Consider the following 22548-nt stretch of genomic DNA (forward strand, 5'->3'; position numbering starts at 1 on the left):
AGCATCCTCTTCTCTGTCTGACGAAGTCGGCTAGGTGCGACGATGAGCGGTCCCGGGTTACTCTGATTCATAGATCTTTTATCGAGTCGACCTTTTTTTTTTTTACTTTCTCTTTTGTCCGTTGGTGCGCTTTAATCAACCCAACAGGGCAAAACGCTCTAACACGGGCGATCGAGGTCTGTGGCAGTGTGACAGGTGCTCAACGGAAATAGTCCGCCTGTCTCTCCCTATTCACATTCTCGTAGAAATCGTGCAAGAATTACACCATACAACCGCCACTGTTTCATAACTAACCGCTCAAGTGGCATTGTCTTCCGGGAATTTTGCGTCTGCATCCCAGTAAACACAGTAGTGAACATCGTAGCATAAAGGGTTTGAAGTGGACGTGACAGTGTTTTTCCACATGCTGGCGAGGACCACGTGGCCAATCACTGTTTGAAATATCAGTTTTTTATCTTAAAAAAAAAAAAAAAAAAAAAAATCTTTGAAGTCATTAACTTTTTATAATCTGTCATATAAAAGGCCCCCAGCTATTACGGCTTCCTGTTCACGATGCGTTCAAGTGAAAACGTTTCAACTCCACCGCTTTTGCAACGTTTCTCCACAGAATTTCAAATCCGTGACATTTCCGACGGAGATGCCATCCCGAGATTGTTTGTGGGCGACACTGCAGCACGAAGAAAACTAGCCGCCGTTTGCACACAGCGCGTCCGATGTATTCCCGTACCGGGCCGTTAGAAACGCCTTCGTACGTTTTGGTGGCGCTGAACGCGACCCCAGGAGTCACGTTTCAGGGGGAGACAACAATAGAGAAGAAGTGACTAGCGAGCGTTACACAGTATAGCACCGTGCCTCAGCGGAGGCAGCAGATGTGTGGCGGACAGGAGTTCGAGACTGCATAAGGTACGTTGCGTTAGCCACCGCACGGGTGTAAAATGTATAGTCTCATCTTTAATCTCGGCCATTGTATATTTAAAAAAAAAAAAAAATTGTATCCATTCGACTTATTGGGGCTGTGTTAGAATTTGGATATTAACTACGGTTTATAACGCTTAAAACATAACGTTAGCTAAATGTTTGCTACTACCGGATATAGCATGCAGCTGCCTTTTAATTTAAATGTGAATGTGAGAACAGGCGAGGATGTCTCAGCCCCTTCTGTACCACATCAAGCCAATATTACACACACACAGACACACTGACAGCCATATAGATAACAATTTATTGCTACGCAGCCACCGAGGATGATGTCCTGCTCAGAAGAATTACGTCTCTGTGGCGTCTGCCCTTTCTTTCCATCGTCAGTTATTTATGAGAAACAACACGATTCAGCCTGGAACACAGAGACGCCCTGGGAAATACCTATGCACGGTAGTCCCCGGGTCCAGATGATGGAGAGACGATCCCTGAAGACTCTTCTCTAGGTCTCTAGGTTTTTTTTTTTAGGTTGATTTCGAAGGTACTCGCGCGTTTATTTGTTATTTATTGTTTTCTATTATAGAACGGATTGCCCTGACGTCAAATCGCCGCTCAAAACTTCCCTCTCCCCAGAGGAGAAAAATATTTAAAGATCGTGCACCCGGCAGTGTTCCCGCACACTAACTGCCCCGAGGAAATGTGGTCAAGGTGGTTTTAATCAATGGTGGAATGAAAATTACGTACGGTAACTTCAAAAGCTACAGTTCTTCTGAGGTTCTTTTACTTTACTTGAGTGTTCACATTTTATGGATACCTCTTCATCACCGCATTTTGGGAAGCGCTGTACGTTTTTCATTCTACTGCATCTACGCAACAGCCACAGTTATATTGCTGATGTTACACACATAACACATGTCAAGCTTATGAAATATAATGTACTATTTTTGTACTGGATACACCCAACGGTATATCAAGGAAAACAGCTCCACCTCCACAAGCTTCAGCAATTAAATGCTTATTACACAAAAGTACACCAATAATGATCCCATATTATAACTATTATCCAGCTCTGAAACGGGGTCATTCTGCCCACATAATGAGTTCTTTTACTTCTGATATTTCAAGTAGCATGTATTGTTGGTAATACTTTGGTACTTGCACCGCAGAATGTTTGTAACAGGACCCTTACTTATAATGGATTATTAATTGACATTGTTATATTGCTACTTTACTTAAGTAAAGGGTCTAAATAATTGTAAAACTGTTTATTTAGCCCACTGCAGTGAAAGCACCCCGATTGAACTGATATTAAATGTACCAAAACTTTAGAAAATACACATCTATATCTTACTGATAACTCAGACGGAGGAATTTGGATTAATCGGTGATGCTAGATTTAATCAGGGTTTTACCAAGATTGGCACTGATTAAGCTATTACAGAAGCTCTTAATCATATTTTACAATGACAAACCATTCTGGTGTTCATACACTCTCCTAATTGAAATTAAACATCAGTTTTGGACTAACTATTGAAAAAAAACTAGAAGGCATATAATACATTGCTGGTAATTTACACTACTTAGGCAATCTATTGAATAGAGGAGTATACAATATGAGTGAAAAAAAACTAAGTAAGCTAATAAGAATTAAAACTAAATCACCTTAGTGATAACATTATTAAATTATTTAGAATGTTTCACAGTTAACTGCTCTTATTTAAAGTTAAAGTCTTATTTAACTGAAGTAGTTATTTCAAGGAAATTCTTCTGGGAATAAACAACCGCAGAACTCAAACTAAAATGTGTCTGAACTTTATTCCCTACAATTAGAACTAGATTACATAGCTCTTTCCAGGAAGTTGCCAATGAACTTACAAGGAAATTGTTGACCCTTAATTTAAAATAAACAATTTAAAATGAGTCTATTTCCCAAGCTGAACGTTTACGTACTGTTTCAAAGCCCCCTCACACCACTAGGAAAACAGCCCTCATTGAGGAATACTGCATGGAAAAATACTGGATGGAAAAATACTGGAACAAGCTTTGAGAAATGTATAGGTTTTTACAGTCCTGATTAAAATTATTGGCACCCCTGAATTTTAAGAACAGAATTTAGAATATCTTCATAAATAAATGCAAATTAACCAATGTTATAGATTCAAAGTATTTTAATAAAAGGTCCAAGGTTACTGAACAAAATAAAATAAAAAATAAAACTTGCATAATAGTGGAAAAATACAAACAAAAAATGTACCCCAGACACAGTTTTTGGCAGCCTTCACTAATATTTGGTTGCAGAACCTTTGGCAACAATGGCAGCCTCTAAACGTTTCCAGTAGCCATCTAGAAGCTTCGTGTACCTGTCTGCTCCTAGTTTCTGCCACTCTTCCATTGCGTTCAAGCTCTTGTAAGTTTGCAGGAGTCCTTTTTGCAAATGCAAATTTCAACTCTATCCAAAGGTTTTCAGTGGGATTTAGACTTAACTGTGAAACTTCTCGATAACATTAGGAACTGTTGAAATAGGGATTTCAAGATCTTTACCGATTGCCTTGTAGCCTTTGGAATTATTATGTTTTTTGATTATAGCATTTCTGAGGCCCTCAGACAGCTCTCTTGTCTTCACCATTGTGAAAAAGAAACTGGAAACAATCAGCCCCTTCAGGTCATGTGAACACTGAAAATTAAGCACAGGTGAGTCTTATTTGTTTTGTATTTTGTTTCAGGAACTAAATTATAGTAATTTAAAAGGTGCCAATAATTGTTTCAAGCACACATTTTATGTCTGTATTTTTTATTTTGCTATATGAAAGCATTTTGTTGTTGTTCAGTAACTTTGGACATTTTAATAAATGTTCTGATTATAAAAAATTGGTTAATATCAGATATTGTAAATTCTAAAGATATTTTAAATTCTGCACTTAAAGTTCAGGGGTGCCAATAACTTTAACCAGGACTATAAGTGAAGAATCCAAACTCCCTGCAGGCTGCTAAAAACCCAGATTCCTTGAAAAATTACAGAGGACATGACATCAGAGTCCTCGATGGTTGCCTGGCCTTGGCTACATGCTTTTCATTTATGTGGAGCATCACTGGTACACTGATACAACCCTGGTTTTGCAAATGAGAATCAGAGTCATTAAGGCTTTGCTGACACTTGGCATCCTAGAGGAAGTTATACAGCACTATGTCTGGAAAAAAAGATCATGCCTTACCCCCCCCCCTAGTTTGACAACCACTGTTATACAGTTAGTGTTTGTACATATGTATACTGTATAGCGGATGAGTAGGACAGGCCCTGATGGTGCCTATTCACAACCTGTCAAGGTCAAGTTGAAAAGGTCTTATCGCCTCATGCAGTGGTGCTTCCTGGAGATGGCAAAAGACAATAGCACTAACTCTCATTGGGAGCTGTAGCAGAGCCCCAATGTTCTGGCTCCTGTTGAACAGGCAACAGCTGCTCTTTTGTTTATAATTTTAGATACTTATTGTGTTTTATATGATATAAGTCAGTGCAACTGATGGACTGTGCATTGTGTAATCAGATAATCATGGCAGTGGATGTCCCTGGACTGGTGGCTGTGGTGGTTTTTTATATTGTCATCCTGGTAATTGGGGTCTGGGCATCTCGAAAATCCAAGAAAGTGGAGAAGAAATGTGCTGGACGCAAGAGCGAAGTTACCATTGTCGGTGGCCGCAACATCAATGTCCTAGTTGGGGTCTTCACCATGACAGGTAGAAGCTTTCTTTTCATGTCTGTCATTTAGCACCACTTGACATGTGTTCCTTATTCAGTGTGATCTATGCTCCTTTCTCTGTGTTTGTTAACCCAGGCTTCCCTTATTTTCTGTGTTTTGCTTTCAGCCACATGGGTTGGTGGAGGTTATATTATGGGAACTGCTGAGGCTGTTTATTCCCCTACTCAAGGTCTCATTTGGGCTATGGGGCCTCCTGCGTATCTTGCCAATTTTGTTTTGGGTAAGTAACTGAAAGCCATGAATCTTCTGTATAATGTCATACAGCAGAGGAAGAGGCCATAGTTATTGCATAAACTTACAAATGACAAACATGATTACTATACTGCTCCAAAAATGTATTGAGCTTTTTATTGTTTTGGGTAAGTAGTAGCACGCTAGTGTTATATTTTTAGTCTTGCCATACACAAGTGTCACAAGATGTGACATTTCACGTGCTTTTTAGAATGTGCCTGCATGTTGTGTTTAGCTGATATTATTCAACAATAGTTTAGTAAAGAGGACACCGAAAGTCATGCAGAAACAACCTACAGGGCATAGATACCTATAATTGATGTGATTTGCACAATGACATGTTGGACGACCAAGGTGTCACGCACACTGAACTGAAAGTGCAGAGTTGTGTTTTGTAGGCAACCTGCAATGATACCTGCAAATAAAGATTTCCGGCAGACAGAAAGCGTGTGCGGATAACCAAAGGCTATATTCAGAAGTGAGAGTTGAATTTAGTTTTAAATACATATGTAGGCTATTGCCACAACTTCACACACTGCTCATCAGACCTCAGACTAATCTGAAGATCACAAAAAAAAATCTGATGAAGTAGATGTCAGTTCACGTGGGACAGGTAAAAGACAGAAGCTTTTTTTTTTTTTTTTTTTACAGCGATACAGCAGCCTTGGTAACTCTGCATTCAGCAGAAGTGCATCCAAAGCAAGGCACATGATTTCTACTTTTAATGCTCTTTACCTGGTTACCATTCTTTAGTGGTGCTGTGGGCTTTCCTTTATCCCACCATGTGCTGGACAAGATGTCAAGTACACCTAAAGGTAGTTGACTGAGACTCAGGCAGAGTCCAGTTGAAGTGGTTATCTGCCAAGCAATAGAACTAATTTACCTTCTTCACATACGGGAATAAACAAACTCACTCAAATTATATAACATATACGGTCCACTGCACTCGTATTGCACTCGTTCAAGTTAGTGGCAGAAACTATAAATCAGCAGATACTATAACCATGCCAAATAACTCACAGGCACAGAGTGCGCCTTATTCTAGCCAGTGCAGGGCATACAATGTACATTAAGCTATCATATGACACAAAAGGGCATCGTTCGGTGCTTTTGTCAATATTTGGCCTCCGCGGTGGCATGCACTCAACTGAGTGCCGTTCTAGTCTTCATCAATGATTTGGTCTGTAAAATGTCAGTCATTAGGTAAAAATACTCGTCACAAGTTCCCAGAGGCCATGCTGATGTCTTCAGATGTCTTGCTTTTGTCCGGCCAATAGTCCAAAGCCAAAAGAGATTCAGTTATGTATCATAGAAGATTAAGAAAAACAAAAAATAGTCACAGTTATGAATCTGAAACCAGTGAATTATTGCTGTTCTTGCTTAAAAAATGACCTGCTACGTTGTTAAACAGAAACTGTTGCTGATTGATTTTCCTTTGAACAACTAAGTGATTAATTCAAAAACTGTTTCATCATAAACTTTAAATCATCTGATTATTTTTCTGAAAGAACAATTGTTTTATTTTCTTTGTACACTCTGTATCTTAAGGAGGATTGTTTTTTGCGAAACCTATGAGGTCAAAGCGCTACGTGACCATGTTGGATCCGTTTCAGCATCGTTATGGCAACATGTTCACCACGACCTTACTGCTTCCTGCTTTGGTCAGTGATATTTTATGGGTTGCCTGCATCCTTGCTGCTCTGGGTAAGTAACTCCTTGTGCTTTTATGTGACAACTTTTACATGAAATCTTAACAGTATGGTTCTGCCATAATCCATCACATTACTTTTTTGTTGACCACATCTGATTTAATTTTCTGTGTGATATCCAGGAGGAACGATGAGCATAATTCTGGGGTTGTCGTCTGCCCTCTCCATCGTTATATCGGCAGCTGTCTCCATCATCTATACATTTCTAGGGGGTCTCTACTCTGTTGCATATACTGATATCATCCAGCTTTCCTTCATCTTTGTCAGCATGGTGAGAAACAGGACACAAAGAGGGAGAGAAGTATAGAGGGAGTGCAATAAAGTACTGAGTGATAGAAATGACAGAAGAGAGGGAGGAGGGTGAGGGAAAGGCATCAGAAATAAAGGGACTTAAATGAGACAGATAAATACATTCATTCAGAAATTTGAGGAGTTCAATAGATGCCTTGTTCCCAGTTTTGCTCTAACTGCTGTTTTTTCCCCTCTGTTTCAGTGGCTCTGTATTCCCTTTATGATACTCAGTCCTGCAGTTTCTGACTTCTCACAAACAACCCACCTTAACCAAACAAGTGGCAACTCGTGGATAGGAGAGCTGAAGCTGATGGATGCGGGGAAATGGGCGGATGAGATGCTGTTATTGGTTAGATTTTAAAATTTATTTTGTATCACCCTGTGTGTAATGGAGTTAGGTGAAGCCCCACTTCCTTAGATGTATCATTTCACACATGCAGCCACATAGCGTACCTCTAGTATAGTCTTCCCATACATTTAGGAAATCCTGTAATTCATCATTGGAGCTTTTCAGTCGGGAAATTCTGGACAAAATTTACCAAAATGTCACAGAAAAACAACATGTTATATGTTAGAGTTATTTATGTGCAACAAAATTGTCAGTATTTACCTGTATGACTTGCCATAACACATGCTACTTTGTCTTGAGTCTTTGTATCTGCTGGCAGCTGATTAGTTACAGCCGTGGTCAGGCACACGGTGATGTTGAAAATGAACGGGATTGTATTAACTGTGTAAATGTAAATACCAAAAGTGGAATCAGCTGTTTGCAAAACCTGTGCCTCTAGTTAACAGACCTTTTTCACAACAGACAATTTGACGAATTAGTAGGAAAGGCAAAGGTGTTACTGATAACAGTGATGGCTCTGCTGTAGTCAAGGGTTCCAGTAAGTCATGACAGTGTGACTGTGAGCCTGCATGAACAACACTACGACACCTGAGCATAAGGAAGCGAATTGGAAATCATACCTAAATATAATACTTATTATACGTATTATTATTATTGTTATTAGATAAATCTGTGTTTGACCAAACGGTCTGCTGTGAGAAAGGTCTATATTTCGATGAACTGCATGAACTGCCAAGTTCAATGACAAAGCTCGTGTTTTTTCTGTGCATGCATGTGTATGGTGCAGGCTTTAGGGGGACTGGCCTATCAAGCTCTATACCAGAGGATCCTCTCTGCATCCTCCTCTGCTCAGGCTCAGGTCACCTGTTTTGCTGCTGCTGGGACAGTTTTTATTATGGGAATCCCCTCATTGGTCATTGGAGCAGTGGCTGCCTCTGCAGGTACACATGAATGTAAACACTCAGTACACACACAGTGCATTCGTATATGTTTACGGTTAGACAAAGTGCTCTAAAAGTTAGGTCCCACTACCATGATGAAAGGCGTGGGATGATATAATCTTGATTGTGTTTGTATGTGTGTGTGAGAAGTTCCTGTGAGCATTTGCAGATGTGGTTATTGTTAGAATATCATACCGATTATGGTGGGCCATAATGTATGCCAGACATTTTGCTTCCTTCTCCCCAGTACTTGAGTTTTTTTGAGTTTTTATTTTCGTTTTTTTGACACCATCGCCATAATCTTAAAACACTTCTCCCCCCCATTATTTCTTTTCCTCTCGCACCTGTCTGTCTCTTTCTCTACCTCTGTATTTCCTCCTCTCTCTTCCTTTCCTTTTCTCTAAGACTGGAACCAGACAGCGTATGGTCTACCCCCTCCTTTCGAACGAGGGGAGGCAGGGAAGATCCTGCCGCTGGCCCTGCAGTACCTCACACCCACCTGGGTATCAGTGTTAGGCATTGGTTCTGTGGCTGCAGCAGTTATGTCCTCCATGGACTCTGTGCTGCTGTCCTCAGCATCCATGTTTACACAAAACATTTACAAGACGACTTTGAGGAAGCAGGTGTGTCTGTGAGTGTGTGTGCGTGTGTGTCTGTGTGTTTGGTTCAGCATTAAGCAAAGTAACCCCATCTTTATTGTCCCGTCCCTCCCTCTCCCTGCAGGCCTCGGAGCGGGAGCTGCAGTGGGTGATCCGTGTTAGCGTGCTGCTGGTGGGCCTGGCAGGAACATGCCTGGCCTTTGGTGATGACAGTGTGTTTTCCTTCTGGCTAGTGAGCGGGGACCTCCTCTACTGCGTGATCTTCCCACAGCTCGTCTGCGTGCTGCACCTCCGCTATGCTAATATCTACGGTGCTATCAGCGGCTACATCGTTGGGCTTCTGCTGCGTGGGCTGAGCGGGGAGCCATTGCTCGGGATCCCTCCTCTCCTCCTGTATCCTGGCTGGAGGGAGGAGAACGGAGTTATCACACAGTACTTTCCCTACAGGACTCTGGCCATGCTTTCTTCTGCGATATGTATTATTACAGTGTCCTGGCTGGTGGAGCTAGGCTTCTGTCGCCAACTATTTCCTCAGTCCTGGGATTTACTGGGGGTTTTTGAAGAGAAAAAAGAACCAGAGGCGGGGGAAGTACCTGTACCTCGTGAGGAGAATAACAGTATCCTCAATACAAAATTTTAGGCTTAACTTCAGTACAACCTCAGCCAAAGTATACCCAAACCTGTTTTTATGCAAATTCCTACCAATCTCATCCTCACCTCATCTCTTTATTCACAATCTTACATGCACTGTATACCACATGTGTTTATATATGCTTTACATGCACCAAACTGATTCAGGGAGGGAGTTGAGACTTGGTGGGTTTAACAGAACAGGATTAAGGCCGCATATGAAGAGCTTGGAATTCTGGTCTTAGTGTCAGAATTCATTTTATTGGCCTGGTCGTAATCCTCTTAAAGTGACCCTCTTTCCTTGGTTGTTCATCACAGGTAACACAAAAATTTCCATAGTTTCTCAATTTAGTGTTCTACACTCAAACCTTTTCAGTACGTTAAAATCTTCCCAGATGGTGTTCTTTAATTTGTGTAATCGTTAACCATTGTCATACGTTCTCAGAAGTGGTTTTTCCTCCGTGCATTTAATAAGCAATCATGGGACAATGCTTGAATGCTATTGGAGATGCAATATTTGAGACGTTGGGGCCGAGTGTTCCTCAGAAACAAACAGTCTAGCAGGAGGTAGAAGTGTTCACTATAATTTTACTTTTTAAAGGACGGTCAATGAAGGACCATCAAGATATACAATTGTGCTTATTGTTTTTAGATGGTTTGTGATTGCAAGTGTTCATAAAAAAAGATATATGTCTCTGATCTTTGCATCTGATGGAATCTGTGTCTTTCTGTCTGTGTGTGTGAAAGCTACATACGGTAAATAATATTTAAATTAGTGTGCAAAGAGTAAAATGCCACGTTTTGCTACTTTACGTATATGACCTTTTGTCACAAACAGCATTTAATTACACCACCTAAAAGTATTTGCCTTTGTTGCCTTTAGAGCAATGATCTGACTCTATGCTCCAACGACTTTAGGCACCAATAATACTTAACATACAGTATACAACACCTACAGTTCGTCTGCAGGGCAGCATTTGGAGCAGCAGAGGGCGACACCTCAACACTGAAAGGTCGTAAACAGCCTGAGCCGGAGTGAATCTCACAAGGTGGTGGTTTCAGAAAAAAAAAAGAAAAGAAAAAGACAACAACAAACAAATTTTAAATAAACAAACCTCAAAATCCACAAAACAGCTGTATAAAAATACAACAATAACAACGATAATAATAATAATAATGGTTCCACAGAATTTACTTCCATCTTTACCACGCGGGGAGATGCTATTTTTGTTTCTTATACTTGCTGTGCCGCGCACTTCAGCCCAACAATGCCCCGGGAAGACTTCCCCCGCACAGCTCACGTTTGATGACTTTATAGCGCAAATGTGAGTATTACCTAACCCAGCTTAAACTAAACTTCTTTTTATTTACACCACGCAAATCATGTCTCGGACACCGCGTATTTGCGCCGTCTGTCGTCGAACAAAGTATTTACTAGGTTTAGGCCAAATCTTTAAGTCTCGAAAGCATCATGTGTAAAAGTCCAAATAAACGGACTCGTCTGAAGTGATATAATTCTTTTCTGTTATATTTTCTGGAAACATTTAAAACGAAATTAATATGAGAAACGAGCATATCAACATTTCTTTAAATGTGTTTTAAATTCATTGATATTTACCGACACACAGAAGGTCGTTTTAGGAGAATTCACCGAGTCATTTATCCAATTTAAATGATGAAGTATTTGTTATGGGTTTTGTCAGAATCCTAGCACCGCCTCAATTTCCCGATTGAAATGTAGGTTCATTACAATGACACATTTTAAAGTCGTTTTTTTTTTTTTTTTTTTAAATAAAAAACGGTGAGGATAATAAATATTCGGGTGAGTTTGAAAGATAATGTGATAAGCTAATTTTGTAGGATAAGAACTAAAAAAAAAAAAAAACTCATAAGAAAGAAAAGACTTGGACATTTCCAATCAGCTCCAATCGGCATGGCCTGTTATAATGTGATTCTTGGACAGTGACATTAGAAACTTGCGTCCCGGATCGAAGGAGCCTCAGAGAGAATAGCGACGCCCACCGCACAGTGCGCTGTCTCTTGCTGCATGTTCGGGATGAATGAACGATGAAGGCAGCGCCGGCAGTCCTCGCCTGAATAAAGCTCCATGTCAGATTTTACTCGGGGCCTGTGACGATGGTGTTGAGTTTAACCTATGGCGGAGCTTCAGTGCACCGAATAGGCTTCATGGTATGGAGGGCTTGACCGTAGTCCCAGTCACTCCAGAGGCAAGAGGTCCTATAGTCTAAATTAAAAAAAAAAAAAAAAAAAACACAAACACAACCAAAAACCAACAACAACAAAAAAGGGGGTGAAGTTATTTCCCCCTAAATACTGCAGTGACTTAAAAGTGATTTTATGGTTAGAGTAATGATAGATTTCCATTTGTTGTTAAAACACCATTAAATTGAATTAACTATTTTACACTTTGTGCCGAAGCAGATAGTCTACCGGAAAAAAAAAAAAACATCCCCATTTGAGATCATGTCAAAACTGATTTCATCTCAGGCAAAGCTGAGTTCATCTTAATGATTTGCAAGAGGTATCTACAGTTTTAAAAGTAATAAACACTAAAGGTCGAGCCCTGTCCTCGCTAATTCTGCGTGAAGAGACTCAGAAACGATGCACAGTTGCCCCAGAGAGATACAAATCACATGCACACACAATATGAAATAAATAGCTCAATAATAATTCAAAGTTCATTTCATCACCTGCAGCCACCTGTTTTTAGCAGTTATCTGGGGGTTAACTCCACAGTTTGTCTAATCCACACTGGTGCTGTGTAATGTCTTTCCCCCCGAAGTTTAACAGCAACATTACAGCAACACTAATCATGTTTACTCATTCAATAGATTTGTTACTTATTTTGTTCCCTCCTTAACTTTACTACCCGTGTCTCACATGAACATAAAATCTTAACATATAATACAATTCTGTTCAAACTAAATTATTATCGAGTACATGTTTTGTTTCTTGTTGATGCTTTTTTCTTAGATGTGTTTTCTTAAATGTGCTCGTTTGAAAGGATAATGAGTAATACTGTGTGTGGACAACAAATCAGGTCCAAATTCTTTAGAGTTAAACTGTCACATTCATCATAAACAAGCTAATGGTTTACCTCTCTCAAACACAGAGTTATTCAGTCAACAGTGAACGGGAAAAATGAATCATAGATAGCATGGTCTTGATAGAGTTAATGGATTTTGGACTAACTTGCTACAGTGGGACGGCGTGTAACATCTCTCCACCTTTGTTTGTGTAACATACCTCTGTCCCAACAAGCCGAAACCTCTCAATTTGAAAAGTTTAGAATTTTTTGGAAAACTGGGGACTAATTTATTGGCTACGAGGGCCCCACTGGCCCCCTCACATGCTTCCCCAACACATTTAACCCAGAGTCCCAGAAACCGGACAGCATACCAGTACTGGAATACCAACAATGCACTGGTCTGCCGTATGTCAGTGAGTGGTGGATGCTTTCATTAAAACACAAGTCTGTGTAAGAATATGAACCACGTAATATAAACTAAAATATTAATGATATTACTTTTCTACATTTCGACACAGGGCCCCTCTACAAGATCTCGATATGAGGTAAAATTACATGAGCTGCCTTAGCAAGTGTACCCAGACCTGTACATTTCAGTTACTGCCTGACAGACAACACTGTGCCTTCGGGGCCCCCGCACCGTTTAACAAAGTGCATATTAGAATTTAGTTTTGCTTGTTTGCTGCCTGGGTTCCAGTTGCACAGCAAAATGATTTGCGATTTGCTGACACGCGGGTCGCAAATGGTTCCCAAATGACTGTCGCTGACAAACTCCAGATAGGAAATTTGCAAGTCCTGTGGGGCATGCTCATGCGTGGATCGCAGATAAGGCCTCTGGAGCGTGTCAGAATTCATGTGAGGGGGAAAGTATGTCGCGTTGCAGCTTGCACACTGGGAATCTGGCGACGCGGGGCCCCAGGTAATCAACAGTGCGAGCCCCTCGTGGGGGTCCCGACGCCCAGGTCGAGAACCACCGGTACAAGAGATGTAACTCAAATGGGTGAGGAGATGCAGAGAAAATTGTGATACACTGTACAGCCGTGGTCTCTTCCACCAAACTCTGAGAAACTGCCTGTGGTCCAACAACTGGAACTACTGATACATGAGACCAAGTGCATCTCTGCTCCAGAAACGGGATCCATCCATTTAGCCTCTGCTAGTGGTAAATTGACGGTAGGTTTTATAACTTGGAACAAAACTACACCAACATGCTCCAAGACACACCCATTGTGCGCGTGTGCGTGTGTGTGTGTGTGTGGGGGGGGGGGCTGGCGTCGTATGCGCGTCTTGTTTTCGGAGTCGTGTGGGCTTTTTTTTTTTTTTTTTTGAGAATCCCTGGGTCCGAATCCACTCCGGCTCTTCCGCCCTCCTCCCGGCCACCTTATCTGTAGCACTATGTGTTTCTGTGTGAGAGAAGCCGACTCTTGTTTACAGCAGAGATTCCACGGAGGAGCGGAGGACCCACAGCCAGCCTTAGCCGAGGGCGAGCCGTAGGATTTCAGCCGCCGGGTGTACGCGCAACGGGGAGTTTGTGTTTCCCCCCCCCTCCCTCTTTGTTTGTGAGGATTCAAGGCAAAACAAGAAAACACGCCTGAAGGGCAACTCCTTGGACATATTTCTCCCTCCCACCCCAGCCGAGGTCGTCTAGCTGGAGAGCTGGAGACCCATTCTCTTGCGTGGCACAAGTCTGGTATTTTCTTTCAGCTGCAAATCCCGACTGACGGCGGAGATAAGTCCGACCCGAGGAGCTGGAAAATTGGTTTAAAAAACGACTTCTGTCTGCGGGCCAGGACTGCTCGGTAGGGATCGAGAGCCCGAGCTGGCTGAATGGCATAGGCGAAAAAGGGTTTTTCATTCATTTTTCAACCTCGCAGCCACCACCCCTGTGGATCTGGACGTGTTTTCTGCCCCCCCCCTCCTCCCTCCTCCTCCTCCTCCTCCTCCTCCTCCCCTCATACACGGCCATTGACACGGGGGGATTCTTGCGAGCGACACTGGCGTTAATTTATTATGGTGGCGGAGGCGACTAATAATAACATTTAGTCTGATATTTTCATTGCGTATTCCCAGGCCCGATCGCACTGTGCGCGCACTGCTGTTTTCGGGAGATGGAGACTGAAGATGGGGATTACCATCATTTATCCGGTCATATCACTGGCATGTGTGCCATACCAGCCGACGTCAAAGTATCCTGTGATGGGCAAAAATAGCAGACTGTTGTAGTGTATATTTTTTTGTTTTCTGTCAAAACAAATTCTACACATTTCTTCTTCTTCTTATTTTTTTTTTTTTTTGAGCAAGTCCTGGTAGAGGAGCAACCACGCATTTGCAGGCTACCGTTCAGAGCAGCCTTTGGGGCTACAGACGCATTTATTTCCCCCCCTCTTCCTTCATATTAAGGTTCTCTTTTTAGAAGCTGGCGTCTGCAACGCTATTTTATTTCACTCTTGCCCCTGCCCCCCCCTTTTTTTTTTTTTTTTTTTTAATTTTTTAAATTTTTAATTTTTTGGAAAGGAGAATGATGTTCAGGAACATGGGATCTGACTCACCGATGGGTAGCCCGACCTTGTTTTGGGGTCTGATGCTGTCTGTCTACTCTATCTGCATATGGTCCACATATGGAGAGAGTAAGTATTTATTGTAACATTTTGTTAAAGTTTATTGGTTAAACATTGGAAGGCCTTAATACATAAAGTAAAGTGTTTCACCTCTTGTAAAGCAGTCTTTTGCTGACTGGTGGGGAATGATGTTAAACGTTTAAAATGTATTTGTTTGCTTTTTTTTTTTTTTTTAATAACTACAATACCTGTTGTGTTAGAACTTAGTGATTTAATAGGACAAACCTAGTGAGTTTATAGCACACCCACGTATGCCTGTTACTTACATTAGCTGCAGAAGACCATGTGGTACAGCTGCCGCCGGTAGCTTAACCAAAAACCTACTCTATTCTAAACAGTGTCCCCCTCATTCGATGAAGCAGCGGCGTTTGTTACAAACAGGGAAAGACGCTGGGCACATTCCCTTCACAGTAGGCATCCAGAAAGCAGAGGATGAGTCCGGGGACCAGAGCTGAAGGTTACTACGACCATGTGGCCATTTTGCATTTCGTAGTCTGGCGTCGCTGCGCATGAACAACCTGAATCAAACCTTTGCTTCTTAAAAGACCATACAGTCATAGAAAAGAAAAAAAAATGTATATATATATAACATAAACAGTGGGCAAATAATATACTTAATTAAAAATAATAATCATGATGGGGGAAAAAAATCAGCTATTTGTTGGAGATGTTTAATCTCTAGTCCCTGTTTCAGTAACAATTACCCATGATAATCTGTATACAGCGATGTAGAGTTCATTAATGCAGACCTTAAAATAGAGGTGCACCTGGACTTAAGTGTGTTTCCAATCCACTCTTAACACCAGGCTCTCGGACACTGGAAATGAAACACTAGAAATTATAGAAATGATGTAGGCTGTGAGAAACGTACCAACTTTTCACTTTTGTGGGGACGGTTTGAAAAATATATAGACAAATAAACCTGTTAAACAAACACTGAGGAGAAGGGGAGGGTGGTTTTTTTTTTCAATTTAGAAAGTTTTATTTTCTATGTCAGGCTTTCCTTTTGAGTGATTTATCCAACCTAAAAGAGGGGTTTGTATTTTTGAATTCTTTCTCAGGAAATTTCCTAAAATGTTGCCACTTTTCAAAGTATTTATTGTATGATCATTTTTTGTTTTACGGTTTAAAATGTAAAACAGCTCATAAATGCTTTGACGATCATGTTTTAAAGTTATCTGCTCTAATCTAAAGTAATCCAGTATTATCTAAAGTACTGCAGATAAAAGAGCAGCCACTGCTAGAATAGAACAAATGGGAATCAATGAGGGTTTCCTCACTTTTAATTAGTTAATATACACAACTATATATAATTAGTTAATATACACACAATATACAAGAATTATCAGAATTATTTTCTGTAACTGCTTGTCAATGACGTATTAGGCTTTTCAGTGGAAACACTCTAAGCACCATGTTGGACAAATTGATGTTTTTTTTGTTTGTGAACTAAATATTTAACATACGTATTTTTAAAAATGATAAGTTATATTAAGTTTCGTAATTTAAACCGGGACAGCAATGTGGTTTACGTAACCATAAAAGTGAGTTTTAGTTGAAATTGTTTCCTTTGTTGCATTTTTGGGAATAATTGTGACTCTTCCACTCTAATACTACGTCCAAGTCATGGTCCTTTTGAAGTAGGAGACATTTTGTGTGTTCATTTGACAAGTCAAACACCACAGGTTGCTCGTTTACCTGCTGGTCAGCAAACTTCAAGAACAATCCAGGTGCATCTTTCCAACTTGAGCCCAGAGTCTGTGCTTGTGTGTCTGTGTAACGTGGGTGGTGTGGCTTGATTTGTTTGTGTATAAGTGAATGTTTGCCGTTTACGTCACTTCTATTATACTAATTTGCCCGTTTACAGAGAGGATATGTGGGATGGTGGAGATAACTTGACATGGGAAGGAGACATGTAGACTGACCTCTATTAGCATTCAAATAGAAGGAAAAAAAACAACATAGTTCAGTCCTATTGACCAGTGCTCCGACCACAGCCAATGTGGGTCTGCGTTTCTGTGCTCCCCTCTTAGCTCAGTGAGACACCCGTGAACGCAGTTGGGGGCTGGGAGACAAGTGGTCGCTCTCTGATCTTGACGCTCTGTGGTGTATAATACCATCCAGAACAAAGAGTTCAGAGACAATGCCTGCGGTGAATATCAAGAGAGGGATGAGTTTGACCAGTTTATCCCTTGTGTATGATGTTTACTTCACTGGGCGGTGTAGGGTCAGAATTTCCAGCTTCTGCCATCACTTAGTGGAAAATCACAGATATCCAAGAGCTCCATTAGCCGTTGAAAACTTTTCTGCTCTGTTCGTTTTGATAATCTGTCCACACCAATAAAATGTAATTAAGCTCCCTTTTAACTCTCACCACAGTAAACTTTCCATGCCATGGCTCCCAAGTATGCAGCAAACAAGTCTCTAAAAGGGAGAGCGAGCGCAAGGGAGATAGAGACTTGGTGTTTGGAAATAGAATGTGCAAAAATACACTTGCAAGAGAAACAGACTTGGTTTTGTTGATTGGAAGAGTAGAGAGTTTGTGAACGGTTTTATTGGCTTTTGCTGTTCACACGGAGCGGTCTCCTGTATAGACCGATGCGCTTAACTTCATCACTTGGCAGCGCTTCTATTAGAGTTATAAATAGATATGTCACCAACAACATTGGTGCAGGGGTTGTGTGAGTACAGGCACCCTCTGTCCCATTCCGTGAGGGCACCAGTGTTCCTGTTCAGTTATTTATGAAAGGACATGTTGCTCTGGAAAACTTGAATGGCGGCATATATAATCAAATGTCAGCGAGCATTGTGTTTGACAGGCACCCTGTCTACCTTTCACCTGGGGGCATGACATGTTGCAGTACAGCTCTCCTTGTCGTGACGAGGCAAGCGGCTCAGATATGACTGCTGTCACTCTATTCCAAGGTGCCCCTCTCCATCTTGTGACTGGAGCTCCACGTTTACACACCCCCCACCCGGCGCCTCCTCTCCCTCCACCATGTATACACTTCCCCCGCTCCAGGCTTGGCTGGACGCAGGAATGCCTTGTCTCACCCCTGGCGAGAAAGTGTAGCGAGTGTTCATATCCCTATGGCGGGTGTGCGAGAGTGTTTGTGCGCATGCACGTGAGTTTATTGTGCAGCTCTCTGTGTGTACTGCAGCAGGACTCAGCGTGACAGCCTGAGTCAGTGGCGTGCCCCTGTGTAAGGATGTGAAAGTGTGTCACTGGGCTAGTTTGTGAAAGTGCAGTCAAATGCTGTCCTACAGCCCCTCCAGGCTGCCAGCTGAGGTTTACAATGCTTAATTAAACACTTTATTTCAAGTCGCCCGTCATTGGATTTGCTCAAATGCAGTCTCTGGCCAACTGCACATACATCATCATGGCCTGCTGATTTAATGGCCCATGGAGTATTGTACAATTTGTGAGATGATTGCAAATGTTAGCTCTTCTAATGAATGGCACTTACTGTGTCAGTTGAAAGCTGTTCATCAAGAACTGAATGTGGATCAGTCCTGAAGAGAGAATTCGTCACCCAAGGATTATTCTCAAAGGTGTGCCCAGATTCTTGGCGAGAAACCTTTTCATTGTTTCATGTTAATCACTCGGGCATCACTTGGTCATTTGTGATTACTGTAATAAAGATGGGCATCTTCTAATGGTTTCTGAAAACTCTGAGATGCAAGTTGTATATGCATGTGATCAGAGAGGACAGGTGCATAGCATATGGCAGAAAACGGTCATAAAAAAGCAGCAGGTCAGTTTGTCCAAAGCTTCAGATTAGGGATGATGTTAAACTCACAGTTGATGTAGTTCAGCACTTTGATTTATGCTTGATAACAAATTCATCACCATTTAAGTTAAAACACTAATAAAGTTCCTCCATTTTTGTTCGCCTGTAAGTTTCCTGTAAGCTTCCAGACATTATTCCAGGCATTTAAAACAAGTTATTTGATTAAAAATCAGGTAACTGTGAACCATGCAGTAAATTTAATGTTTGTTATTTAAAGTGATCAGGTTATAATGTGCATGTAAACACAGAGTCTGTTACCTCTTACCCTCTTCACTCATTTTGTTAGAGGGGGGAGTCTTTGTGTGAGAGTTGTTATGATGGGGAGTGTAGTGTTACTGTTTTGGGTTTTGGTGATATCTGAGCCACAGTGTTTGAAGTAAGGTCCACAGAGGGGAAGTGCCCAACCAGACCGCTGGTCAGATGACTTCCAGTATGCTGGGGATTAGGGCCAGTTGATATGGCAGGTGTGAGGGGATATGGCCGCTCAGTGACCAGCTCCCTCAATGCTCTCGCTCGAACTGGACTTGAATGGAAAAATTTTGATGCTAATACTGGTTAATATGCCTGAAAATTTATTCCAATTTTAAATATGGCACGTGCATTAAATTCTTCAGTTTTAAAGAGTGGAAATTTATTTATTTTTATTAAAAAAAAGTACATAGCCCATGCCATGCTATATTCTTTAAGGAGAATGACCTCAAACCTAATATGTGACACTTAAGCTTAAGTGTCTTTTGCACAATATACATATATTTATACAAGATACTTATTTTTAATACTTCCAAAACTTGAATTTGTTCCCGGGTGGTCACAAAAATGTTTAAAATATAGCATCTTTTTTATATAATGCATTTCTATGCATGGAGCTCTCCCAATGCTACAGAATACAATGTAAAACCTGCTCAAATGTATTGATAAAACCATTAGTGGATTAATAATCAATAACAATAGGCAGAGATGTAATTGACAGTTTTGATAATAAATTGTGACTCTGTTAAAGTCTGTAAATTTTCTCCAGTGTGACCATTTGTTGCTTTCTTCTTTATATATCATAATCAATGATCAATCCATAATTGTTATAATTATTAATTGCAGCCCTGCCTGCCGTACATTCACATGGCACACTGACAACTCGGTAAATGCTGGAATCACGAGACGTTGTCCAGGGCCATAAACTCTGTCCTTGAACTAAACATGGGAGAAAGGAATCCTCCTAATAACCCTCCGGGAGTTTACAGCTGGATGTCTGGAATATGATAAAAGTATGTGCTTTCCCAGAATGCTCAGTCCGTGGCCTTTTGATAGACAGCTCGACGTGGCCTGGAAGTCCAGATTTCAGCCACATTTCAGTCAAGTTTCTGTCACCCAAAACTGAGATGAAGTTTATTCAGATATAGGCTATGAGTAGTTGAACAGGTAGATGGTAGACGGTGCCACAGGGCCAGCTAAATGGTCATCCGCTAGAAGCCACTATCACTGATTTTTCGCCCAATTAGTTCTCTCCCCACCACCCCCTGTCCTCCTTATGCCAGAAGCTTCCTTTCTCCGCTACTTCCGCCAACTAGTCTAGTGCCTTCTTTAGCTTAGAGTCTGACACTCGTAGACCGATGTTCCCAGGTAGCCGCGGCACCCTATTTCTACAGGGAATATCCCTCTGTGCATTCCGCCTTCAGGTCTGCACATTTGCTCTCTTCGTTTTTGTTGGGAGTCTCCACTCCTTCCTCACATGGCACAGTCAGCTCGACCAGGATGGTAGTCTTAAGCAATCCCCGGTACAGTGTCTGGCCAGAGAGACGTTGTGGTGATCTCAGTGAGGAACTGGAGCTTCCTCCCCAGGTCATCTTTCCTGCTCCAGCTGCCACTGGGTGTTAGGACTGGTGCCCTTAGTGAGATGTTCTGTCCTCTGCCTACTGGTCTAATGAAGGGGAGAAGCTGATGTTTCGAGGATGGTTGAGCTCTATTTGCCTCCAGTCTGCTGGCCTCAAGGATTTCTGCTTGATCATGTCGCCATCAGCAGCGACCTTGAGCCAACGCGGTCTTACAGCCGGACAGAATGTGCTGAAGGTTGGGGTTTGGAGAACTGCAGAGGGGGCAGTTTTCTGCAGTGCTGTACCAACGACACAGATTGCTAGGGCTTGGCAGCGTGTTGTATGTAGCTCGAATCAGGAAACTCAGTCTGGCCAGTGGCATCCTCCACGTCATTCTCTTTCAGTTCCCTATCAGCATTCCCTCCGAGGCTTTCCAGATCACTTGCGGAATCTGTCATACGGCCTTCACTTTGTAGAGTTTTTCCTCTATTTTGGCTACCCCAGAGATGACCATCTATTTCCTTTCTTTTGTAAGTTTCCTAAATCTGAATTTGATTTTATGAGAAGTCAAGATAAATGGTGCCCATTAGCCTTGGCTTAATGTGACTGACTTACACAGGGTCATGTTCGACTGTGTGTATATGCGTGCACAGGCGTGCGAATATGTTTGTGTGATGACATTTCCACAGAGCGCTAGGGCAAGGTTTATCAATCATAAACATGAGCCGATGGATCCCATTACGCTGTGGAGATATGTGTGTTTACTCAGCAGTGTGAAGAGCAAAGAGAGACAGGAGGGAGAGACAGACACATGTATGCAGGCTTATCCCCGTCTGTGGACACTGGCGCTGAAATATCCACATCACTCCTAGGTCATTATTGTCAGCGCTTTAATGTTTTTTCTTTTCCCACCTCTTCTTGTTTATGTTGAATAAAGGGTTTGGTATCTAAATCTAATTTAAGCATTGTTTTCTTCACAACAAATGGATTGACTGGCAAGAATCAGAGAAGCCTGGAGGCTTAGTCTGAGGCAACATCCTACTCAATCCTTTTCCATGGAAATGATTGGAATTCCTGGTACTTAACATGCCTAATTTGTAGAACAAGGCAATCACAAAGAGGATATTTTTCTTTCATCCTTCATTCCTTTCTCTATGTTTTCCAGGATTTTTTGAACAAAAATCAATTTCAGGTAGTGGTAAAACACAGTTGAATATCTGCTTGGCATAAAAAATACACTGGCGTTTTCTGTTTTTCATGGTTTTACACCAGTAGTATGGCTTACGATAGCTATGCTTGGCCTTATCTCTCCCTTGCCACAGTATCTCTTTGCCCCCCCCAAAATCTCTGGCCAGACGCCTCCTGATTTTTATTAATGCCCTCATCAGGAAGTGGGGCCTAGAGTTTCTCTTTACTAACAAACAAATTAGCCTTTGTATTTGAGTGGCTCCACCCCTCCTCCTTCTCTCTCTGGCCGCTTGAGAAGCTGGAAGAAAATTCTCAATGAAACAAAGAAGACATGCAGCTCGATGGCTCACAAGTGGAGCCCAGGGGCATTGGTGTTGATTGGAGAAAGCAAATACTATTTTCTACTGGAGTAATTGTTTCCGTTCTAAATTTGGAGAAGTGAAACACCCTGATAGGAGCAAATATAGCCCATTCATCCCCATCAACAATGTGCCTTCTATTTTTGGTAGACTAGATTGAACAAAGAACTTCAAACATGGCCTTTTTTGTTTCTACTGAAGTGGAGTTAATTTACTCACAGGGACATTTTCAGAACACACATCCTATGGTTGAATATATGCCGAGGAGAGGATCACATTTGTCATTACTGTATGATTTCTACAACCATTTTC

At 41.5% G+C, this 22548-nt stretch overlaps 2 protein-coding genes across 6 annotated transcripts in view; both read left to right on the plus strand.

Annotated features, from left to right (window-relative positions):
• The first annotated feature begins 826 nt into the window (after nucleotides 1-826).
• LOC120793743 (high affinity choline transporter 1-like) lies at nucleotides 827-10122 on the plus strand. 2 transcript variants are annotated; one of them, XM_040134069.1, is made up of 9 exons: nucleotides 827-903; nucleotides 4461-4650; nucleotides 4780-4893; nucleotides 6453-6608; nucleotides 6736-6884; nucleotides 7107-7253; nucleotides 8041-8194; nucleotides 8600-8817; nucleotides 8918-10122. In XM_040134069.1, exons 2-9 carry the CDS (start codon nucleotides 4467-4469, stop codon nucleotides 9431-9433), a joined length of 1638 nt encoding a protein of 545 aa, XP_039990003.1. In that variant the 5' UTR covers nucleotides 827-903; nucleotides 4461-4466; the 3' UTR covers nucleotides 9434-10122. The 2 variants fall into 2 exon arrangements, with proteins under 2 accessions (XP_039990003.1, XP_039990004.1); XM_040134070.1 differs by lacking the exon at nucleotides 827-903 and adding an exon at nucleotides 3558-3609.
• Nucleotides 10123-10692: 570 nt separating this feature from the next.
• The window catches only part of igf1ra (insulin-like growth factor 1a receptor), an 82208-nt gene continuing 70352 nt past the window's right edge, over nucleotides 10693-22548 (plus strand). For all 4 annotated transcript variants that reach the window (XM_040132670.1, XM_040132671.1, XM_040132672.1 and 1 more), the window contains exons 1-2: nucleotides 10693-10748; nucleotides 14987-15099. In XM_040132670.1, the coding sequence (XP_039988604.1) occupies nucleotides 10747-10748; nucleotides 14987-15099 (115 nt within the window). In that variant the 5' untranslated portion in view covers nucleotides 10693-10746. The remainder of the gene's footprint in view (nucleotides 10749-14986; nucleotides 15100-22548) is intronic.

Source organism: Xiphias gladius, chromosome 8 (genome assembly GCF_016859285.1).
Source record: "Xiphias gladius isolate SHS-SW01 ecotype Sanya breed wild chromosome 8, ASM1685928v1, whole genome shotgun sequence".
In the NCBI taxonomy this organism is placed as follows: domain Eukaryota; kingdom Metazoa; phylum Chordata; class Actinopteri; order Istiophoriformes; family Xiphiidae; genus Xiphias; species Xiphias gladius.

What these genes read in the sequence shown, in the direction of transcription:
- LOC120793743 (XM_040134069.1), top strand. Translation starts at nt 4,467, where the DNA reads ATGGCAGTGGATGTCCCTGGACTGGTGGCTGTGGTGGTTTTTTATATT. An exon ending in TCTTGCCAATTTTGTTTTGG is followed by an intron (nt 4,894 to 6,452) that starts GTAAGTAACTGA and finishes CTGTATCTTAAG; the next exon opens with GAGGATTGTTTTTTGCGAAA. An exon ending in AGCAGTGGCTGCCTCTGCAG is followed by an intron (nt 8,195 to 8,599) that starts GTACACATGAAT and finishes CTTTTCTCTAAG; the next exon opens with ACTGGAACCAGACAGCGTAT.